We start from the raw sequence: 21,502 nt of genomic DNA, 5'->3' as shown, positions 1-21,502 counted from the left end.
TAACTTTTTTCCTGGCTCTGCCGCATGGCTTGTGGGATGTGAAAGCATCAGTTCTTTGGCACTCAGCTTTCTTTGTGGTCCAGCTCCCACATCCATACATGATTACTGGAAAAACTAGCTTTGACTATACAAACCTTTGTCAGCCAAGTGATGTCTCTGCTTTTTAATATGCTGTCTAGGTTGGTCATAGCTTTTCTTCCAAGGAGCCAAGTGTCTTTTGATTTCATGGCTGCAGTCACTGTCCACAGTGATTTTGGAGCCCAGGAAAATAAAGTCTGTCCCAGTTTCCATTGTTTCCCCATCTGTTTGCCATGAATTGATGGGACCAGATGCCATGATCTTTGTTTTTCGAATGTTGAGTTTTAAGCCAGATTTTTCACTCTCCTCTTTCACCCTCATCAAGAGGCTCTTTAATTCCTCTTCACTTTCTGCCATAAGGGTGGTGCCATCTGCATATTTGACTATGCATATCTGATTCCGTGGATTATCTCTTATAAATCTTCATGGCAGTTCTCTGAGGTGGGTGCTGTTCTTGTGTGCTTAGTCTCTTGAGCTTAGTCACTCAGTTGTGTACGATTCTTTGCCACTAAATGTAGCCCCCGCCAGGCTCCTCTGTCCATGGGGATTGTCCAGGCAAGGATACTGGAGTGGGTTGCCATACCCTCCTCCAGGGGATCTTCCCAACCCAGGAATCAAACCCAGGTCTCCCACATTGCAGGCATGAACCCAGGGAAACCCAAGAATACTGGAGTGGATAGCCCTATCCCTTCTCCAGGGGATCTTCCCAACCCAGGAATCAAACCAGGGTCTCCTGCATTGCAGGCGGATTCTTTACCGACTGAGCTACCAGGAAAGGCCTTTGGGTGCTGTTACCGTCTTCATTTCACAGATGTGGAAACTGAAGGAGAGTTTGAGTGCCTTGACCAAGGCCTCAGTAATACTCAAGTGTTAAGGGCTACATCCGGGATTTGAACCCAGACTGGCTGATTCCAGAATTGGTGTCCTTTAAAAATTTTTTGATTAGAATGTAGTTGCTTTACAGAGTTGTGTTTCTGCTGTACAGCAAGGTGAACCAGCTGTGTGTTTACATATGTCCCCTGCTTTTTGAATTTCCTTCCCATTTAGGTCACCACAGAACATTGAGTGAAGTTCCCCTGTGCTGTACAGCAGGTTCTCTCGTTAGTTATCTGTTTGAGACATGGTGGTGTATATATGTCATTCCCAGTCTCACAATTCATCCCACCCCATCTTTCACCACTTGGTGTTCACACATTTGTTCTCTACATCTGTGTCTCTATTTCTGCTTTGCAGAAACACCTGTACCGTTTTCTAGATCCTACCCGTATGCATTAATATATGATATTTGTCTTTCTATTTCTGACTTCACTGTGTATGACAGCCTCTAGGTCCATCTACATCTCTGCAAATGGCACAGTTTTGTTCCTTTTTATGGCCGAGTAATATTCTGAGTTGATGTTTTATCATTTTACACATAATTTTGCACGTAGTGCATGATGTCTTTAATAATGTTGTTGCTGTTTCATAGGTTCAAAAGTTGAGGTTGTATTATTAAATCAGCTTATTTCAGGTGTTTCTACAAATTGTGTTGATTGTTTGCCTTGATGATATAAATATGGCTACCATATTTCTTAAACCAGTACCACCACCACCCACAGCATTCCTGGTTATGCTGTACTTGGGCAAGGGTTTAACGGTGTTCATTCAGGAAAGATTCGGCTCTCAGAGACTGACATGGGATTGGGGGGTGGGGACACAGATGGTTTATGGGGATGAGTGGAGCCAGACCACATGTTTCCACGAGTTTGTGTTTTAACTCTGCATTTTGGAGGAAGAAACTTTGTCTTCTGATCATTTATGTTTATATTCTTTATAGTTATGTCTTTTACACAGCAGGTGTTCACAGCTATTTACTAATTGTTTGGAGGTTAGCATTCTTTTTCAGGGTCAGTGCAAAGTTGGATAGCTGTATACATGAACTGTTTTATTTATAATTAGTTTCTTTTAGAAGTACAGTCAGAGCCATAATGTACAGATGTACTCTTACTGAACCCACGGATTGTGAAAGGATATGATAAAATGTCCTGTAAGAACGTCAGGTTTGTTCTGGTGTCTGAATATGTAAGCGCAGTGTAGAGGACTGCAGTAGAGGATTGCTAACAATGTAGAGGATTGTTAACAGTGCTCTCAGGCCTAAGAAGTTGTGCTTCTAGCCGCAAGGTGTTACGAAGTTGCAACTCAGTAACTGGAGGAAACGCAAGCTTTAACTCAGATGCAACATTTGAAGCGACCTGAAAATAAACTCAGTTTGTTTATGTGAGATTTTCACATTATGCTGCTGATTTTCTAAGATGAAATTATAGCTTTGCAGTAAAAATCAGGGGCCATTGAATTATCATTTCCGTTATACTACAGTGTATAAAATAGTACATTTTATGTCTTGTATATAGACAGTACTTTATAAAAATACATTTTTATTCAGATTTATAGGTAATAACTTGTTTATTGTCGTTGATTTGTATTTTAACAATAGTTAAATGTGTATTGTCAGCCCACCCTCAAGATTCTTCCACACCTTTAGTAATACGAACGGAATGCCAGTATAGTAAAGGGTGCTCGTGCTCAGGGTCCACGGCCCCATCTCATGTCGTTGTTCAGTCACCCAGTCGTGTCTGACTCTGGGTGACCCCGTGGACTGCAGCACACCAGGCTTCTCCGTCCTTCACTGCCTCCCGGAGCTTGCTCAACCTCATGTCCGTTGAGTCGGCGATGCCATCCACCCATCTTGCCCTCTGTTGTCCCCTTCTCTTCCTGCCCTCAGTTTCGTGAGGCTGGACAATCTGGTGTCTGCACAGACATGCTTGATCAGAACGTAGACTCCTGTGAAGGTTGAGAAGGGAATGATAACAGTAAAAAGATCCTGTATGATTTTACCACACTAAACTTGCTCCCTAAATTAAATACAGCATGCCAACATGGAAAGAAACACTTGAAAATAAGAGCGAAGTATTTTGTGTCCAGATCACCAACAAAAGTCAGAGTTGCCAATTAGGGTTTTTAGTAAAATCGCCATGTCCCCTTCAGTGTCAGGTAGATTCTTAACCACTGGACCACCAGAGAAGTCCCTATATAATAGAAAATGGAAACAGGAGTTTGAATTTTGATAAATAAGCAAACACCAAGTAAAGTATGGCTGCTTGGTTTTTTAAAAGTCATATTTAGGTTCATTTATTTAGGTTCCCAAGCTTTGCCACCTCATTTGAGACACCATCACTGTGGTTTTCATATTTGGGCCCCCTCGCTGTGCCTTTACAGGGGTCGTCATTAGACCTCAGTGGCAATGGAAATACTTACGTTTAGAAATTATGGCAGTTAAAAATGTTGATGTTGAGGTCTTTAAAAAAAATTCTCCATTATAAACCCACATTATTTAAATTTTATTGACATCAAACTATAATAACTTGCATATTGTAGCTTCTCTAGACGGTGAGCTGTGTGTGTATCAAGGAAGCTTACAAATGTTGTTTATATGCTGTTCTGTCTACAAGACACATGGCTCTGAGGGAACCAGAACAACCAGGCTGAGCTCCCCCACTTTCTGTCTGACCTCAGACAGAACTTACTTGACATTGATTTGCACTGCCCCGCACCTGTGTTTATGGATAATAATACACACCTTTCAAAATAAAATGAGAAATGTGAAATCTTTGCATAGTTTCTAGGTACTCAGGAAGTGGCCAGTAATACTGTCAATCACGGTCATTCATACTGTTGGAAGACACTACATTTTTACTCTTAAAGTATTCAAAGTTCATAAACAATAATGCTGCACTTCCCGCGAGTAATCTTTCCTGTCCTTCCAGTCAGTTTTTTGTCGCTTATGACCCTCTAGTTCCTCCATAACAAATAAGTAATTTCAAAATGCTTTAATAATTCATTTATAGTACTTTTTACCAGCCAGGTTCTTGTCATTATTCTTGTAGCTTAATGAATTTAAAGTTGCTCTCAGATGAATAATTTGTAAACGCCACTTACCTTTTTTTGGGTGGAGATTTATTGACTCATTTTTTGGCTGTGCCGGGTCTTCGTTACTGCACAGGCTTTTCTCTAGTTGCGGCAAGTGGAGGCTGCCCTCAAGTTGGGATGCATGCACTTCTCCTTGTGGTGACTTCTCTTGTTGTAAATCACGGGCTCTAGAGCACACAGGCTTCAGCAGTTGTGACTCCGGGGCTAATTTAGAGCACAGGCTTAATAGTTGTGATGCACGGGCTTAGTTGCTCCATGGCACGTGCAGTCTTCCCGGACCAGGGATTGAATCTGTGTCTCCTGTGTTGGCAGGTGGATTCTTTACCACTAAGTCAGCAGGGAAGCCCCCACAGCACTTTTCTCTTTAGCTTAGTGTCAGTATTCTTTTTCTGAAGTTTTATATTCAGGCAATTCTTTATTTTAAAAAATCACACATATTAAACTTTTTTTCCAATGTTTTTTTATTATGGTAAAATTCACATAATAGAAAACATGCTACATTAACCTTGTTTAGCTGTACAGTTCAGTGGCACTTAAGTACATTCACATTGTTGCACAACTCTCACCGTCCATATCCTGAATTTTTCATCTTCCTAACCTGAAGCTGTCCCATTAATTACTAACTCCCATTCCCCACCCCTCACCCCTCTCCCCAGCGTCTATGAGTGTATTCTTGGCTATGAATTTGACTATTCTAGGTACCTCATGTAAGTGGAATCAAATGGTATTTGTCTGCACCTGATGTATATTGCTGGAGAAGGCAATGGCACCCCACTCCAGTACTCTTGCCTGGAGAATCCCATGGATGGAGGAGCCTGGTAGGCTGCAGTCCATGGGGTCGCTAGGAGTCAGACACGACTGAGCGACTTCACTTTCACTTTTCACTTCCATGCATTGGAGAAGGAAATGGCAACCCACTCCAGTGTTCTTGCCTGGAGAATCCCAGGGACGGGGGAGCCTGGTGGGCTGCCGTCTATGGGGTCGCACAGAGTCGGACATGACTGAAGTGACTTAGCAGCAGCAGCAATGTATATTGGGGGCTTCCCTGGTGACTCAGTGGTAAAGAACCCGCCTGCCAATGTACAAGATGTGGCTTTGCTCCCTGGGCTGGGAAGATCCCCTGGAGAAGGGAACAGCAGCCCACTCCAGTACTCTTGCCTGGGAAATCCCATAGACAGAGGAGCCTGGTGGGCTGCAGTCCATGGGGTTGCAGAAGAGCCTGACTAGTAACTAAACAACAACAAAATGAATATTGGAATGCATTTTAAAGTTTAACTCTGTATATGTCCTACAAACAGATGGTACCCCCCCCCCCCCCCGCCCCGCCCTCGTGCTGTACAGCAGGCCTTAGGTATCTGTTTCATACATCGTAGTGAACACAGTCAATCCCACTCTCCCAGTCCATCCCACCCCCTCACCCCCTTGATGTCCATACGTTTGTGCTCTCCGTCTGTGTCTCTATTCTGCTTTGCAGATAGGTGCATCAGTACCATTTTTCTAGATTCCACATAGAAGCATTAATATATGATGTTTGTTTTTCTCTTCCTGACTTCACTCTGTATGACAGACTCTAGGTCCATTCACATCTCTGCAAATACAGTTCTGTTCCTTTTTATAGCTGAATAACATTCCACTGTATGTATTTACCACATCTTCATCCATTCCTCTGTCGATGGACACTTAGGCTGCTTCCATGTCCTGGCTGTTGTAAATAGCGCTGCAGCGAACATTGGGCTGCGTGTATCTTTTGGAATTACGATTTTCTCTGGAAATCTGCCCAGGAGTGGAATTGCTGGGCCATGTGGTAGTTCTGTGTTTAGCTTTTTAAGGAACCGCTGTACTGTTCTCTACAGTGGTCGTATCAGTTTGCATTCCTATCAACAGTGTAAGAGTGTTCCCTTTTCTTCACACCCTCTCTAGCATTTAGGCGTGTGTAGATTTTTTGATGATGTCTATTCTGATGGGTGTGAGGTGCTACCTCGTAGTTTTGATTTGCGTTTCTCTAATAATTAGTGATGTGGAGCATCTTTTCATGTGCCTCTTGGCCATTTGTATGTCGTCTTGGAGAAAAGTCTGCTTAGATCTTCTCCCCATTGTCTGATCAGCTTGTTTTTTTTTTTGATACTGAGCTGCATTAGAAAATTCATATTATTTAAAGCACATTATTTTTGACATTGACATAGTTTGTTCATTCACTTGGTTATTCTGATATCAATCTAGTAAAAGTTACCATCTGTATATAGAACTGTGAAATGTCTTATAGATACCTTTTGTTTGCTTTTAGGACACCTCTAATCTACAGATGCAAGTTGGAGCTTTTATGAACTCTGTCACGACCTATTTAAACTCTGGCAAGGTGCTTCACTTCTCTGAGCCTCACCTTCCTTGTTTGTGAAATGATTAAAAGACAAATAACTTTGGAAGATTGTGGGTAGGGTTATGTGAGTTAATGTATGTAAAGTGTTGGTGCCTGGAGCATAGTAAGTTCTGTGGAGTGGAGTTCCTGTGGTTCCTGTTATAATGCTCTGTGTTTGCCATGGAAGTTTTTTACTTGAATATTAATCTTTTGGTTCTAGAGATTTTCTTGTTTGTTTATTAGTATCTTTTTCTAATAAAAAAAGATTTCTTTTTATGTTTCTAGGCTAGTTATTCTGCCCAGGTGATAGTGGAAAGTTATGCTTATCTTTGGAGATTCTATTTTTAAATTGTGTCTTCAGCCATCTGGGTCTATTTTGATCCAGTGGGTTTTTCCCCCCCTTGGCAACCAATTTTTTTTCTTCCCTAGGTTATAGCAGGCACCTCTGTGAGGCCTTCTTCCACTTATAACCTCTTCTGTCCTCATTGTACCCCCATCAGATATTAGACCTGGGGACTGCTATTTTTTTACCCCCCGACTCTACACTGCCTGAAACCTAGTAGGTATTGAGTAAACGCTCAATTTATGAATTATATACTGTCTCTGATTTTTCTTCTCCTGTATAACATGTAATACACATCTTATTATTTGTTCTTTATTACTAGTTATAAGGCCTTCCCAGGTGGCTCAGTGGTAAATAATCCACCTGCCAGAGCAGGAGATGCAGGGGACGCAGGTGCGATCCCTGGGTCAGGAAGATCTCCTGGAGGAGGAGATGGCACCCAACACCAGTAACTTGCCTGGGAAATCTGATGGACAGAGGAGCCATGTGGGCTGCAGTCCATGGGGTCGCAGAGAGTCTGACACGACTGCAGCTGAGCACATGCACACTGCTTGCAAACTCAGCATTATTTGTAGTATTTTAAGTCTGTTTGGAGTAACCTTTGTGGAATCCTTGCAGGTTCCAGCAGAAAGTGAAGATGACTTTCAGTCATTTCCAGAATGTCCATTGATATTTTACGTTTTGTATCCGTTTCCTGAAAACTCAGCAAAGTATAGTGTTCAAATTGGCATTAGCCTGATAAACATTTTGCCACCTTTAAAGTAAAAAGTTGTGACTTCCCTGGCTATCCAGTGATTAAGATTATGCTTTCCAAACAGGGGGCATTGATTTGATCCCTGGTTGTCGAACTAAGGTTCTGTATCCCGTGGAGTGTGGCCAAAAATTGAAAAAAGATCAACAGATAAAAAGTTGCTGTTCTCCTGATTCGGTTCTTATGCTGTCTCCAGTACTTCTAAGAGCTCTGGAGAAAATAACATTTTTTTACAAAAGCACGCAGATATACTTGGAAACATTAGAACATATGCAGAAAAATACCAGAAACTCTGCTTAATGGCAAGACTATCTTTAGAAAGCTGTTTTTGATCAAACTTTCTTTTTTTAGTTAATCTACTTCCACAAGTAAGGTTACAAAATCTATTTGATTAGCTTTAGTCTTAGTCCAGTGATTTCAATAAACATGCTTTCCAAGTGAGCAATCTCGTTAGTTAGGTGGAAGGAAATGTTGGAGCTCTGACACCACACATTATTATACGTTTGATTTGTTAGGTGGTTTACATAGATGTCTGACGGAAGAAACGTTGTTAGAGCTGACAGAGACGTACGTGCCTTGGTTTGTTTACATGGTGTCTTTTCCATTTCTGTAGCAGCTTTCTCAGCCTTCCAAGCACATTTTCAGTGGAGAATTATTGAGAGTAGGAAAGTAGTACTAAGTTAGCTGTTCTTTAGTTGTGTGTGTGTATTTAGAGGAGAATCGCTTTGCAGTGCGGTGTTAGTTTCTGATGTACCGTGACGTGCATTTGCTGCTGGGCCTCCGCGCCACCCTCGCGGCCGTCTCAGAGCTCCGGCTCGGGTCCCTGTGTGCACAGCAGTTTGCCACAGCTGTCTGTCTCACACGTGGGATGTGTATGTCCGTGCTACTCTTGCAGTTCGTCCCAGCCTTGCTCTCCCCCTGACCTGTGTCTACACGTCCATTCGCTATATCTGAGTCTGTATTCCTGCCCTGCAAATAGGTTCACCTGTACCGTTTTCCTCTTACTTCACTCTATATGAAAGATGCTAGGTCCATTCATATCACTACAAGTGACCCAATTTCATTCCTTTTTTATATTGTTGTTCTTCAGTCACTCAGTCGTGTCTGACTCTTTGTGACCCCATGGAATGCAGCATGCCAGGCTTCCCTGTCCTTCACCAACTCCTAAAGCTTGCTCGAACTCATGTCCATTGAGTTGATGCCAGCCAACCATCTCATGCTCTGTAGTCCCCTTCTCCTCCTGCCTTCATTCTTTCCCAGCATCAGAGTCTTTTCCAGTGAGTCAGCTCTTTGCATCAGGTAGCCAAAAAATATTAGAGCTTCAGCTTCAGCATCAGTCCTTCAAATGAGTATTCAGGTTTGATTTCCTTAAGAACTGACTGGTTTGATCTCCTTGCTGTGCAAGGGACTCTCAAGGGTCTTCTCCAGACCACAGTTCGAAGGCTTCCATTCTTTGGCCACTTAGGCATTCCATTCTTTTGGCATTTTTATTGTCTGTTTCTCACATCCATACATGACTATTGGAAAAAGCATAGCTTTGATGCTATGGACCTTTGTCAGCAAAGCAATATCTCTGTTTTTTAATATGCTGTTTAGGATTGTCATAGCTCTTCTTCCAAGGAGCAAGCGTCTTTTAATTTCATGGCTGCAGTCATCGTCCACAGTGATTTTGGAGCCCAAGAAGATAAAGTCTCTCACTGTTTCCCCATCTATTTGCCATAAAGTGATGGGACCAGATGCCATGATCTTTGTTTTCTGCATGTTGAGTTTTAAGCCAGATTTTTCACTCTCCTCTTTCACCCTCATCAAGACGCTCTTTAGTTCCTCTTCCGTTGCTGCCATTAGGGTGATTTCATTTACCTGTCTGAGGTTATTGATATGTCTCCCAGCAGTCTTGATTTCAGCTTGTGCTTCATTCAGCCTGGCATTTCGCATGATGCACTCTGCAGATAAGTTAAAGAAGCAGGGTGACATATACAGCCTTGAGGTACTCCTTTCCCAATTTGGAAGCAGTCTGTTGTTCCATGTTCAGTTCTAACTGTTGCTTTTTGACCTGCATACAGATTTCTCAGGAGACAGGTCAGGTATTCCCATCTCTTAAAGAATTTTCAGTTTATTGTGATCTCTGCAGTCAAAGGCTTTAGCATTGTCCGAAATAGATGTTCTGGAATTCTCTTTTTCTGTGACCAAAGGATGTTGGCAATTTGATCTGTGGTTCATCTACCTTTTCTAAATCCAGTTTGTATATCTGGAAGTTCTTCGTTCACATACTGTTGAAGCCTAGGTTGAAGGATTTTGAGCATTACTTTGCTAGCATGTGAAATGAGTGCAATTGTGTGGTAGTTGAACATTCTTTGGCTTTGCACTTTTCAGGAATTGGAACGAAAACTGACCTTTTCCGGTCCTGTGGCCACTGCTGAGTTTTCCAAATTTGCTGGTATATTGAATGCAGCACTTTCACAGCATCATCTTTTAGTATTTGAAATAGCTCACCTGGAATTCCATCACCTCCACCAGCTTTGTTCATAGTGATGCTTCCTAAGGCCCACTTGACTTCGCACTTCAGGATGTCTGGCTCTGGGTGAGTGATCACACCATCATGGTTATCTGGGTCGTGAAGATCTTTTTTGTACAGTTCTTCTGGGTAGTCTTGTCACCTCTTCTTAATGTCTTCTGCTTCTGTTAGGCCCATACTGTTTCCGTTCTTTATTGTTCCCTTGGTATCTCTTAATATTCTTGAAGAGATCTCTAGTCTTTCGTATTCTGTTGTTTTCCTCTATTTCTTTGCATTGTTCGCTTTAAAAGACTTTCTTATCTCTGCTTGATAGTCTCTGGAACTCTGCATTCAGATGGGTATATCTTTCCTTTTTCTCCTTTGCCTTTCAGTTCTCTTCTTTTCTCAGCTATTTGTAAGGCCTCCTCAGACAACCATTTTGCCTTATTGCATCTTTTTCTTGGGGATGGTTTTGATCACCACGTCCTGTGCAGTGTTAGGAATATTCGTCTATAGTTCTTTGGGCACTCTATCAGATCTAATCCCTTGAATCTATTTGTCACTTCCACTGTATAATCATAATGGATTTGATTTAGGTCATACCTGAAGAACCTAGTGGTTTTCCTTACATTCTTCAGTTTAAGTCTGAATTTTGCAATAAGGAGTTCATGATCTGAGCCACAGTCAGGACCTGGTCTTATTTTTGCTGACTGTATGGGGCTTCTCCATCTATACAGTCTCCCATTTGTATGGCTACAAAGAATATAATCAGTCTTATTTCAGTATTGACCATTTGGTGACATCCATGTGTAGAGTTGTCTCTTGTGTTGTTGGAAGAGGGTGTTTGCTGTGACCAGTGCGTTCTCTTGGCAAAACTCAGTCAGCCTTTGCCCTGTTTCATTTTGTACTCCAACGCCAAACTTGCCCGTTACTCCAGGTATCTCTTGACTTCCTGCTTTTGCATTCCAATCCTCTGTGGTGAAAAGAACATCTTTTTTTGGTGTTAGTTCTAGAAGGTCTTGTAGGTCATTACTCCAGGTATCTCTTGACTTCCTGCTTTTGCATTCCAATCCCCTATGATGAAAAGAACATCTTTTTTTTGGTGTTAGTTCTAGAGGGTCTTGTAGGTCATCATAAAACCATTCAACTTCAGCTTCTTTGGCCCTGGTGTTTGGGGCCTAGACTTGAATTATGTGATATTGAATGATTTGCCTTGGAAATAAACAGAAATCATTCTGTCATTTTTGAGTTTGCACCCAGGTACTGCATTTTGGACTCTCTTGTTGACTACGAGGACTAGTCCATTTCTTCTAAGAGATTCTTGCCTACAGTCATAGATATAATGGTCATTTGAATTGAATTCACCCATTCCAGTCTATTTCACTGGTTGCTAAAATGTTGATGGTTCACTTTCCATCTTCTTTTTGACCACTTCCAATTTACCTTGTTTCATGGACCTAACATTGCAGGTAGACAGTATTGTTCTTGACAGCATCAGACTTCACTTTGACCACCAGACACATCCACAGCTGGGCATTGTTTCCCCTTTGGCTCAGCATCTTTGTTCCTTCTGGAGTTGGAGAGTCAGACACAACTTAGCAACTAAACAGCAATGTCCCGTTCTATATATGTACCACATCTTTATCTGTGGATGGACATTTTAGTTGCTTCCAGGTCTTTAGCTATTGTAAATAGCGCTACAGTGAACATTGGGTTGCATATGTGGTTTTGAATTATGGGTTTCTCAGAGTGTATGCCCAGTAGTGGGATTGCTGGTAGTTCTGGTTTTAATTTTTTAAGGAACCTCCATACTCTTCTCCATAGTGGCTGTATGAATTTACATTCCCACCAGTACTGCAAGAGGGTTCCCTTTTCACCATATCCTCTGCAGCACTTAGGGATTTGTAGATTTTTAATCTTGAAGTTAAGTTTATTTGTTTAATTTTATTTTCAGTTTATGAGGCTTTTTGCTGCGAGTGGTCTTTCTCTAATCGCAGTGAGCAGGGGCCGCTCTTCACGGCACACGGGCTTCTCGTTGTGGTGGCCTCTCTTGCTGGGATCATAGCTTCTAGGTGCACAGGCTTCACTATTTGCAGAGCTCTGGCTGAGCGGTTGTGGCGCACGGGCTTAGTTGCTCCAAGGCATGTGGGAGGCAAACCCATGTACTCTGCATTGGGAGGGGTTTCTTAGCCACTATATCACCATGGAAGTCCAGGTTCGTAGATTTTTTGATGATGGCTATTTGGTGGTATCCCATTGTAGTGTGACTTGCATTTCTCTAATAATGAGCAATGGTGAGCATCTTTTCATGTTCATTGACCATCCATATGTCTTCTTTGGAAAAATTTCTGTTTAGGCTTTGTGCCCATTTATTGATTGGGTTATTATTATTGTTATTATTTTTGATATAGAGCTGAATGAACTGCTTCTGTATTTTGGAGATTAATCCTTTGTCTGTTCCTTCATTTGCAAATATTTTCCACTCTGAGGGTTGTCTTTTCATCTTGTTGATGGTTTCCTTTGCTCTGCAAAAGCTTTGAAGTTTAAATAGGTCCCATTTGTTAGTTGTGGTATATTTGATCATCTGTGAAAATGTCACACCACCATTGATGGGATATTATATATACCATTCTAACCATTGTAATGAATATATTTAAGAGATCTTATTTCTAATATTCTTTGTCCTTATTGCGGTACTTGCCATTATGCTAGAGGCCCTAAGCAGTTCAGTAAGGCAAGAAAAATAAAAGGCGGTAATTAAGAAAGAACTGTCAAAACTCAATAATTACAAAACAGACAACCCAATAAAAATGTGCAAAACATTTGAACAGACACTTCATAAAGAAGATAGTTTATGGATGGTAAAAAAATAGTACATGAAAAGGAGCTCAGCATTATTAGGGAAATACATATTGAAACCACAATGAAATACTACTGCATATGAATTAAAATGGTAAAATATTAAAAATACTGACAGTACCAGATATTGGAAAAGATGTAAAGAAACTGGTCTAAATGTAAAATGGTACAACAGTTTCTAAAACAATTAGTTTCTTAAAAAGTACACCTACATCCATCTGCCATGTGGTTCAGTTATTTCACTCCTGGGTATTTTTCCAAGAGAAATGAAGGCATGTGTCCATATGAAGTCATAAATATAAACGTTCATGAAAGTTTTATTAGTAGTAGCCCCAAACTGGAAAAATCGCAAAGGTCTATCAACAGGCAGATACATAGACAAATAATGATACATCTATACAATGGACTATTATTTAACCAATAAAAGGAACAAATGATTGATATCTGCATTAACATGAGCAAATCATACAAAAAATCTGAAGGAAAGAATTTGTGTTAAAAAGTTAATTTATAATTACATTTATATAAAATTCCAGGAAAGGCAAACTAATCTATAGGGATCGATCAGATTGTTTAAGATTTGGTCAGGAGGGTAGGAAAGGGGGATGACCAAGGGACAACAAAGCTTTTTGGGTGATGGGTACGTTCATTATCTTAATCATGGTGGTGGTTTCATATGTATGTGTATCAGAAGTTACTGTATCACCTGCTTTAAATACATGGAGTTTATTGGGTATCATTTATACCTCAAGAAAGCTAAAAACAAAAATAAATAGTGTAGGCTCTGCCGTTAAAAAGTCTGGATAAAACAAGACTAGCAACAGGACCCGACTCTTAGGATTGTTATGAAGACTGTGGGTGTTTTTTTTTCTTTTTTGGTATGTTTGGTTGGTTTGGTTTTGGTTTTGGTTTTGGTTTGGTTTGTTTTTTAAAATATTTAGCTGTACTGGGGGGGTCTTCGCTGGGTCATGTGGAGACCTTTCCCGTGGATTGTCTAGTCGTGGCTTGTGGGCTTAGTTACTCTGCAGCAGGTAGGATCTTAGTTCCCTGACTGGGGATCAAACCCATGTCCCCTGCAGTGCAAAGCAGATTCTTAACCACTGGATCACCAGGTAAGTCTCGGGTTTTGATATGTGTTCAGAGGCTGAACCAGGGCCTGACTCTCTTCACCATTTGAAATGACTGTATCTCATTTTCTAGTGTATCATAAACTCTCAGCAAGCAAGGCACCACACCCCGGCCATCGTCTTGCCTAGTTTGAAACTCAGCGTGAGTTTTATGTTACACATATTACACAGAGCGGTGTGAAAGCATTTTGAGGAACTTTACATTGTTTAGTAATAGAATCAGTATCCTTCAAACATGTACAGCATGGATAAAGACTGAAAACAGAACTGTGGAATTTGGTATACACTGCTTTGAACTAATTTGTGTATTATGGTATTTACATGTTTAGAATTATACAGGAAGTATTTTAAATGTTAATTGTCTTAAAGTTGTCTTTATTTTTATACTTATATATAAATGTGTGTGTATGTGTATGTGTATCACACGTATTCCCTGAAAATGGTTTCCTTTGGGCACTCTAATGTCCCTGTCCCCCTGGTTTCTTTGACTTATTTTAGAAGGCCGTTAAGTCCTTGGGAAAATCACTTATGTCATCAGTGAGGAATGCCACCAAAATAGCTTCTCACTTAAGTTCCCATCCCCAGAACTAACCCACAGGAGGTTCTGATAAATTCAAATATTTAATAACTTGTATTTTTCTTTCTCCTTTACCGCAGGCCCTCTGGTCCTGGAGGCAAGATCATGTGGTGGATTCTTGGCAGTCAGCAGTCTGTGGAGCTTTTGCAGGTGCAAAGGATTATATTATACTGGGAAAGACCAAGAAGAGGGAGACAAATGTGAAAATATTAACTATGCAAAAACAACATTCTTCAGAAATTCCAGATTGTTTAGAAGAAGAGAGTTCCACTAGTTTGAGAAAAGAGTATCTGGGTGGGGGTTGTGGGGGGAGGAACTCCGGCTAAAAAGGTGTCTGCCTGAAAGACAGCCAATTTGTTTTTGACAAATTTTTCGTTTTCTTTTTATTAAAGCCTTCACTCAGGCCCGTGGATTATCTTGAAGATAATTTAGCAAGGCCTCTTTGCGAAGAGCCGAGCTGTGGGTGCAGGGCTCCCGGTGCAGCTGTCTGCCTCGAGCACTTCTTGGGGGGCTTCAGTGAGTTCTGCAGGAGGCAGTGATTCACGGTCCGTGTGACATGCTTGACAGCCTCGTAGATTAACTAGTGTCAAGAGAGCGGAGGCTGCTCCACAGCTTACCGAAGGCTAAACTGCACGGTGTGGAAAATACGGAGGTCTAAACAGCTGGGCATTTTTCTAGACATTAAACAAAGAGCAGAGTGACAATATGCGATGTCGTGCTGTCCATCACTTTGTCATATGCATTTTCCAGTGAGGTTTTAGGGAGAACGCAGAAACTGGAAAGCATTTAGTGAGTGAGAGGTGTAACAGTCTGAGAGAGAAAGGCATTTTGTTGTTGCAAATAAAGGTAAGTGAGAATTATGGTTGAAATAAATTGAAATGGAGATTTGTCAGAAAACTATGAACTGCTGGTTTTGATGCAGACCCCATAAACTGACAGATACATGGGCTTAGGATACCAGCTTGAAAGAAAAAATTCATTTCTGATTTAATGGTCGTTGGATGGACTTTTTGTTATAGTGATCAGGAAAACAGAAAACATACATTTTTATAGGATCCTGTAGTAATAATCGGACCCATCTGACTTGCAGAATTGATAATCCAGAATAAGACTATTGCCTGTAGATAGGAAGCCAGCTCGGATTGATTATGACGGGCGATTGTTTCCACATGATCCATGTCCTTAGCTGTGTTAAGTGGGTAGGTGGTCTTGATTCGTTTGCCAGTGGTCAGGAGTCCTTACTCCCCGGGACCTACGAGGGTCTGTCTGTGGACCCCCTCTGGGGCCTGGGGGCAAAGTGAGCATTCTGGAAATTGAGTCATACTGGATAAGGAAGGCCACTTCTTAAAGTGAACATACTATAAATTGTCCATGTGTGAAAACAAATATATATTTTTTTCTGGTCTCTTTCTTTAAGGAGCTGATTCAAAGATGTACTTGAAACTGTACCATTCCTCTTAAGGACATGTGTGTTCATTACGGTTCCTTTTGTGAGAAACGTCGTATGATAGGCAGTAAGCATTTAGTTTAGTCAGAGGTGGCAGGAGGTGGGGGTGCGGCGGAAGGGGGAGAAACTTGGTATCAGTGATCTCAGGGGTCTAGGCTGGCAGCCGCTTGAAGCAGGGCTTCGGTCCTGGCCAGAGATTGAGAACGGGTCACGGTGGTGAGAGCACCAAATCTTAGCCAGTAGACCAGTGGTCAGTGACAAGACCCTGGCTTTTCAACTTTACAGAAGAAAATTCCCACAGAGATGAAAGGTGAAGTATTTATTAGGTGGAAAAAAGAGTACAGTACGTGTGGACAGGAACACCCACGGGCAGACTGAGAGTCCCCGAGTCGTGCCCTCGGGGCAGCGTGGATTACTGTAACGAGGCATTTCTTCCAGCTCTCCTTTGGCCAGTCATTTTGGTTTGCCCGGTTCACAGCCCATATTTGGTATATCTCAGGATTCTTCTGTGTGCACGCACATGTCTGTTAGCCAAGATGGATTCTACTGCAGAGGTTTATGCGTGGAGCATCTCTTAACGTCACTCCCCTTTGATCTCCAAGACCTTTTCTGCGCATTTGTGGTTGGAGAGGTCGCCTGACTTTGAGAATGAGAACTGTGTGATCTGGGCAGGGCTCAGCTTCCATCCTGCGGCTGTCACCTTGGAGTTTCAGTCCACAGGGAGTGAGTCTCCGATCACTTTACCCTGAGTTGGGGAGAGGTGGGCAGTCTTGCTTCCTGCATCACCAGTATCCACTGTCTGGGTCAGTGGGGAAACTGGGACCGGGACAGCCAATGGATTCGCCCAGAGCTGCAGACCTCTGTTCTGCCCGCAGCTGAGGAAGGAGACTTCGGGGCCTTGCTAGGCACCAGTTTCCTTACCTGTGACATAGAAGCACCTGTCCCTCCATGAAGAGGTTGTTGCTGGGATAGGTGATAGTGTGTGGTGATGTTTAGTCGCTAAGTCATGTCTGACTCTTTTGTGACCCCATAGACTGTAGCCCGCCAGGCTCCTCTGTGCATGGGATTCTCCAGGCAAGAACATTAGAGCGGGTAGCCATGCCCTCCTCCAGGGGATCCTCCCGGCCTAGGGATAGAACACGCACCTGCTGCATTGGCAGGCAGATTCTTCACCACTCAGCTACCTGGGAAGCCCCTGCATGGCGTGTTAGTGTTTGGTAATCTGTAGAACTACATTTAAGGAATTACTATTTCAGTAAAAACAGCTAACACCCAGGAAACGAAAAGATGTCATCATCATAGTAGTTCTTAATTGCATAGAGGGAAGAAAGCACAGTAATAAATTTAGTATACCTAATCATTGCCTCTACTAGGGTATAGATTTAAAAGCTCCTCCAAGACAATTACCTTATTTTTTCAGCTGACGTCTGTTAGGAATTTGCCCAAGGTCTGCAGAAAATTGTTAGTAGATGTACATGTCTTTAACAGAAGACAAAATTAAATAGGTTTCTTGTTTACATTCCTTGTTTTGAAATTTTAGTTGATACAAATATTGACCCTGAGGAACAAGGTTACTGTTTAAAAACCTTTCTAAAAGATTAGCATAATTGGAAAATACTTCACATTGTGGGAAAGTGATATTCTGTAAGAATTTGCTGCAAGATTGTGTACTACACGGTATAGAGACGTGAGTCACAACTTGTCACGTTGGGCAGCCCATAAGATGTGGCATGCGCATCCGCTGCAGTTCCAGATGTTTTTGCCTTAAATGGCCATAAAGGCAATGATAAAACTTGCCCTTAAACCAGAAATCTTATTTCTCATTCCTGTGTGCTTTTCCAAGTTTAAGCTGATTAAATTATCATAGACAAAGCACTCTCTGGTCATTCTTGGAGCTGTTTGGTGCCCGTGCTTGCTTTATGAACCACTTGGCACAAATATCCAAAAATGTCCCTTGAGATTGGAGGTGTTGATGGCTTGTCATGCTCAGAAATTCCCTTGGCCTTTGGTCAGGGGTTAAATTAGGGGGGGAAATGAACTTTGGAACTGTTGCCAGCTTCCTCACTTCAAGTTCACTCCTCAGCATAAAACCATTCAGTCTGCATAATTATGACATCTGCTGTAGTGACATTTGCTATCCTCATGTTCTTTGATTCATTTCCCGTAATGAACGCTTACACGCTCTGGGAGAAGGAAGGAAAGCCATGACCCGAAATTCTGTAACAGGGTGAAGGATTATCTGGGTAACAACTGACAGGGCCCAGGACAGTCTAAAGAAACGGAAACACGTTTGTTGCTGTTGTTGTTGCCGAAGCCCCGGTTGTTGGGGGCTCCCCGCGGGAGCAGCCCTCCCAACCCCAGCTAGTGCGCAGCAGCCCCCGGCCGCTGTGCCCGCCCCACGCCCCAGCAGATGTGGGAGGGGACAGCTCCAGACGTACTGGAGGCAGGTGGCCCCTTTGGACGGGAGAGAACCCTGAGGACACGTGAGATGTTGTTTCGCTGTAAAAATCTAATTTCCCCTGAATCTGGTTCTTGGAAGCAGTTAGCCTAACATTAAGTACAAACATATCTCTAGTGGAACACATAGAAAATTGTTTTACATGTGATTTGAACACTAAAGTAGCCTGCAGTTGCTATACCAAATAATTATTTCCTGTCTAATACGTTAGCGTGTTCCTTGTATTTATTACCAGAGGTTTACAGTTCCCTTAAGTAAAATGTAGAAAATAACTGCATTTTAACTGAAAATACAGCCCCGCTGCTCCCTCCCCATTATGACTGGTTATTCTATTACATGATCTTCACAAGTCCTTCTTACAGCCTCATAAAAAAAACACTGTGAGGTCTGTGAATTAAAGCAGTCTTTGATATTTGAAGACATTTAAATTGACATTAATAACTTTAATAAAATAAAGTTTCCTTCATGGTAGTAAAATTAGGACCTATTTCAGCATATGTGTTTTTGTCTCACTTTTCTTCATATTACTTTCAGGAAACAAATCACTGGGAGAATATTGGCAGGCACCTACAGTAAAGGAATGGTGAACTTCGCTAATGGCCAAAATAAGTTCAATTTACAGTATCCAAATTTAGTAGAAGAAAAATACTTTTCAACATGGGTGATTTGTGAGAGCTTGAGTGGTCAGATGGGGGACTGATGATGTCCTTGTCAATTTTTAAGCCTTTTTTTAGTTGGTTTAGGTCAGTTTGAAACGTTTTCAAACAGAAAAATGGTTATGCACTTAGGAATTTAAACAACTGGACAAATTTGTGTTTGTCTTATTCCTGTATCAAAGTCACTGTGTAATGAAACAGTACTGCTTTTGGAGCCAAGATACATGTGACTTTGAGTATCGAAGGCAGAGTAAATGGTTAAGTGGTTTAAAAAAAATAGTAGCGTTTGAGGATTGAGTCCACAAAATTTAAAAAATACTTGCAGTTTAGCAGGTCTCTGAATTTCAGGCACCTTTTGAATTGGGAGGAAAACGTTTCACATTCATAATTCAGAGGTGGCTAAAGTAAAAGGCAGCCTAGTATATATACATGGTTCTGGTTTTACTCTTTAGCCCTAAGATTTGTGCCCTTCTGGGTATATCTTTCAAGAAGTCAGCAGCATAATAAATAACATAATGTTACCAAATGGAGGAGGTTCGGTTTAATGATCTTATTTCAGCAACATATTTAGAAAGATATTTGGCAGAGATCAAATGACCTCCTTGTCCACACAACCCAGAACTTAGAGAGAGAGGCTGCTATTTCTGGAGCATCCTTCACACACGTGTTATGTTTGCTCTTAGAAAACTGTCCAACCTCACTGTGGGTCATGGAAGCTGAATCTTTAGAAAACCCTTTTGGGCTTACTGTTTCAGTCTTTTTTGGGACTTTGGGGGTCTGCAATCTCTCTATCATATTGAATAAAATATTGATACCATGTACCATGATTTCTGTTAAAAAAAAGTCTTCAGTTCCTCTGTCTATAAATACAGACCCTTTTAAAATATGTGGATTTTTTTAAAGATTCAGTTGGCAGTCACAGAATTTAACTAAAGAGGACAGAGCCATAAGGAAGAGCTTGGGCTTGAATCAGGACTGACTCTAACAAGAAACGAGTTTAGAAATCTTGTTACTCTAGCTGTTGTGTTGACCAGAAGTCTGGAAATACAGAAAAAAAGTACTCTCCTAACTGTTAAAAACCCAGCCATGTATACCAAAAGTCCCCACAGCAACACACGTTTCCCTTTGCCAGTTTTGCCTTAGAACAGAAACCACAGCAGCATTTTGGAGTCAGATTAGGGAAGATAGGCCCTGTGGAAGGCGCGGACCCCTGAGACCCGGGGGAGCAGCAGTGCCTCTCAGACGGGACGGGGTCTGACCCCAGATTCCCCGGTGCACACAGAGGTTTGCGAGCTGCTTCCCAAGAGAGCAAGATGCATTGCGGGGCCTGTTTTTAAACTTGAGCATATAAAACGTTGTCCCGTCACCTCTCTGATGTGCAGTGAGACACCACGGCCACGCGGCAGAGCGTGTGGGTACAGATTTTGCACGTGTGCTTCCTATTCTGGAATCAGTCAAGTGGATGTAATGATACAGAAGTACTTTTGGCAGAGTTACGAGGAATTCTAGAATAAGAATTATAAAATGCCATGTAACGTGGTGAACAATGCCGCGCTTGTGTGGCGTGTTTTTATGTGCACAGGTGGCTTTGCAGCTGCAGTCACCACGCCTCTGGACGTGGCCAAAACGAGAATCATGTTGGCAAAGGTAAGTGGTAAAATAATGTATCGGAGACACAACAGATGCTTGTCTCCATTAGGGCCAGGGCTTATAGGATATACAGTGAACAAAGGTGGCAACACCTGTGAGTTAACAGCCTTACGCTGCCTGTTGAATCACGAATGGAACTGCCTTTGGACAAAGCACTATCCACAGGAATCGCTGTCTTTTTGACATCACTGTCCTCTGTGTTTTGTGAACAGGTAGGGCTGGTAGGGCCTCTGGCTGGTAATACTGTTTTCAGAAACTCCCTGTTCTTACTGGTGACAGTCCTGAGGCTCAGAGAGTTGGCCTGCTTCACGCCAGGCAGCAAGTGTGAGGCTCTGAACTTATATCATGCTTATTAAGCTTTCACCAGATGAATTAGGACAGTTTTCAGAACTGTTAACAAATGCCATGAAGAAAAATTATCTTCAAAAAAACTGCATCAAGACTTCAGAGAAGTCCATGGAACATAGCTGAACCAAAACGATGACTGAAGGGTCATGCCCTGTGGAAAAGTGGAAGAAGTAAAGACATAACGCAGTATGAAGCTTCATAGGGCACAGCCAGTTTTAAGCTGAACGTAGTGTTCTTTATTAAATGTGTGCATTAGCCACTTAGAGAAGTTTCATAATACCATTATCCTGATTACTCCCCATCCTTCTCAGATCAATTATACCGCTTCCCACTGGTTTCCTGGTTAGTAGTTGTATGTGAATTGTCTGGGGAAGCTCTGCTCGTCGGTTGAT

At 41.9% G+C, this 21,502-nt stretch overlaps 1 protein-coding gene across 19 annotated transcripts in view; it reads left to right on the top strand.

Moving 5' to 3' along the window:
• Positions 1-21,502, top strand: part of SLC25A26 (solute carrier family 25 member 26) — a 148,711-nt gene that overhangs the window by 120,390 nt on the left and 6,819 nt on the right. For 10 of the 19 annotated variants that reach the window (XM_044933676.2, XM_044933671.2, XM_044933673.2 and 7 more), the window contains 2 exons: positions 14,048-14,116; positions 14,632-14,701. In XM_044933676.2, the coding sequence (XP_044789611.1) occupies positions 14,048-14,116; positions 14,632-14,701 (139 nt within the window). Of the gene's footprint in view, positions 1-14,047; positions 14,117-14,631; positions 14,702-14,943; positions 20,760-21,502 lie in introns of those variants that run through there. The other 9 variants (XM_044933670.2, XM_044933665.2, XM_044933664.2 and 6 more) reach the window with 4 other exon arrangements.

This window comes from Bubalus bubalis, chromosome 21, assembly GCF_019923935.1.
Source record: "Bubalus bubalis isolate 160015118507 breed Murrah chromosome 21, NDDB_SH_1, whole genome shotgun sequence".
In the NCBI taxonomy this organism is placed as follows: domain Eukaryota; kingdom Metazoa; phylum Chordata; class Mammalia; order Artiodactyla; family Bovidae; genus Bubalus; species Bubalus bubalis.
Note: the sequence above shows the minus strand (reverse complement) of the source record. Positions and strands in the feature narration are given on the sequence as shown.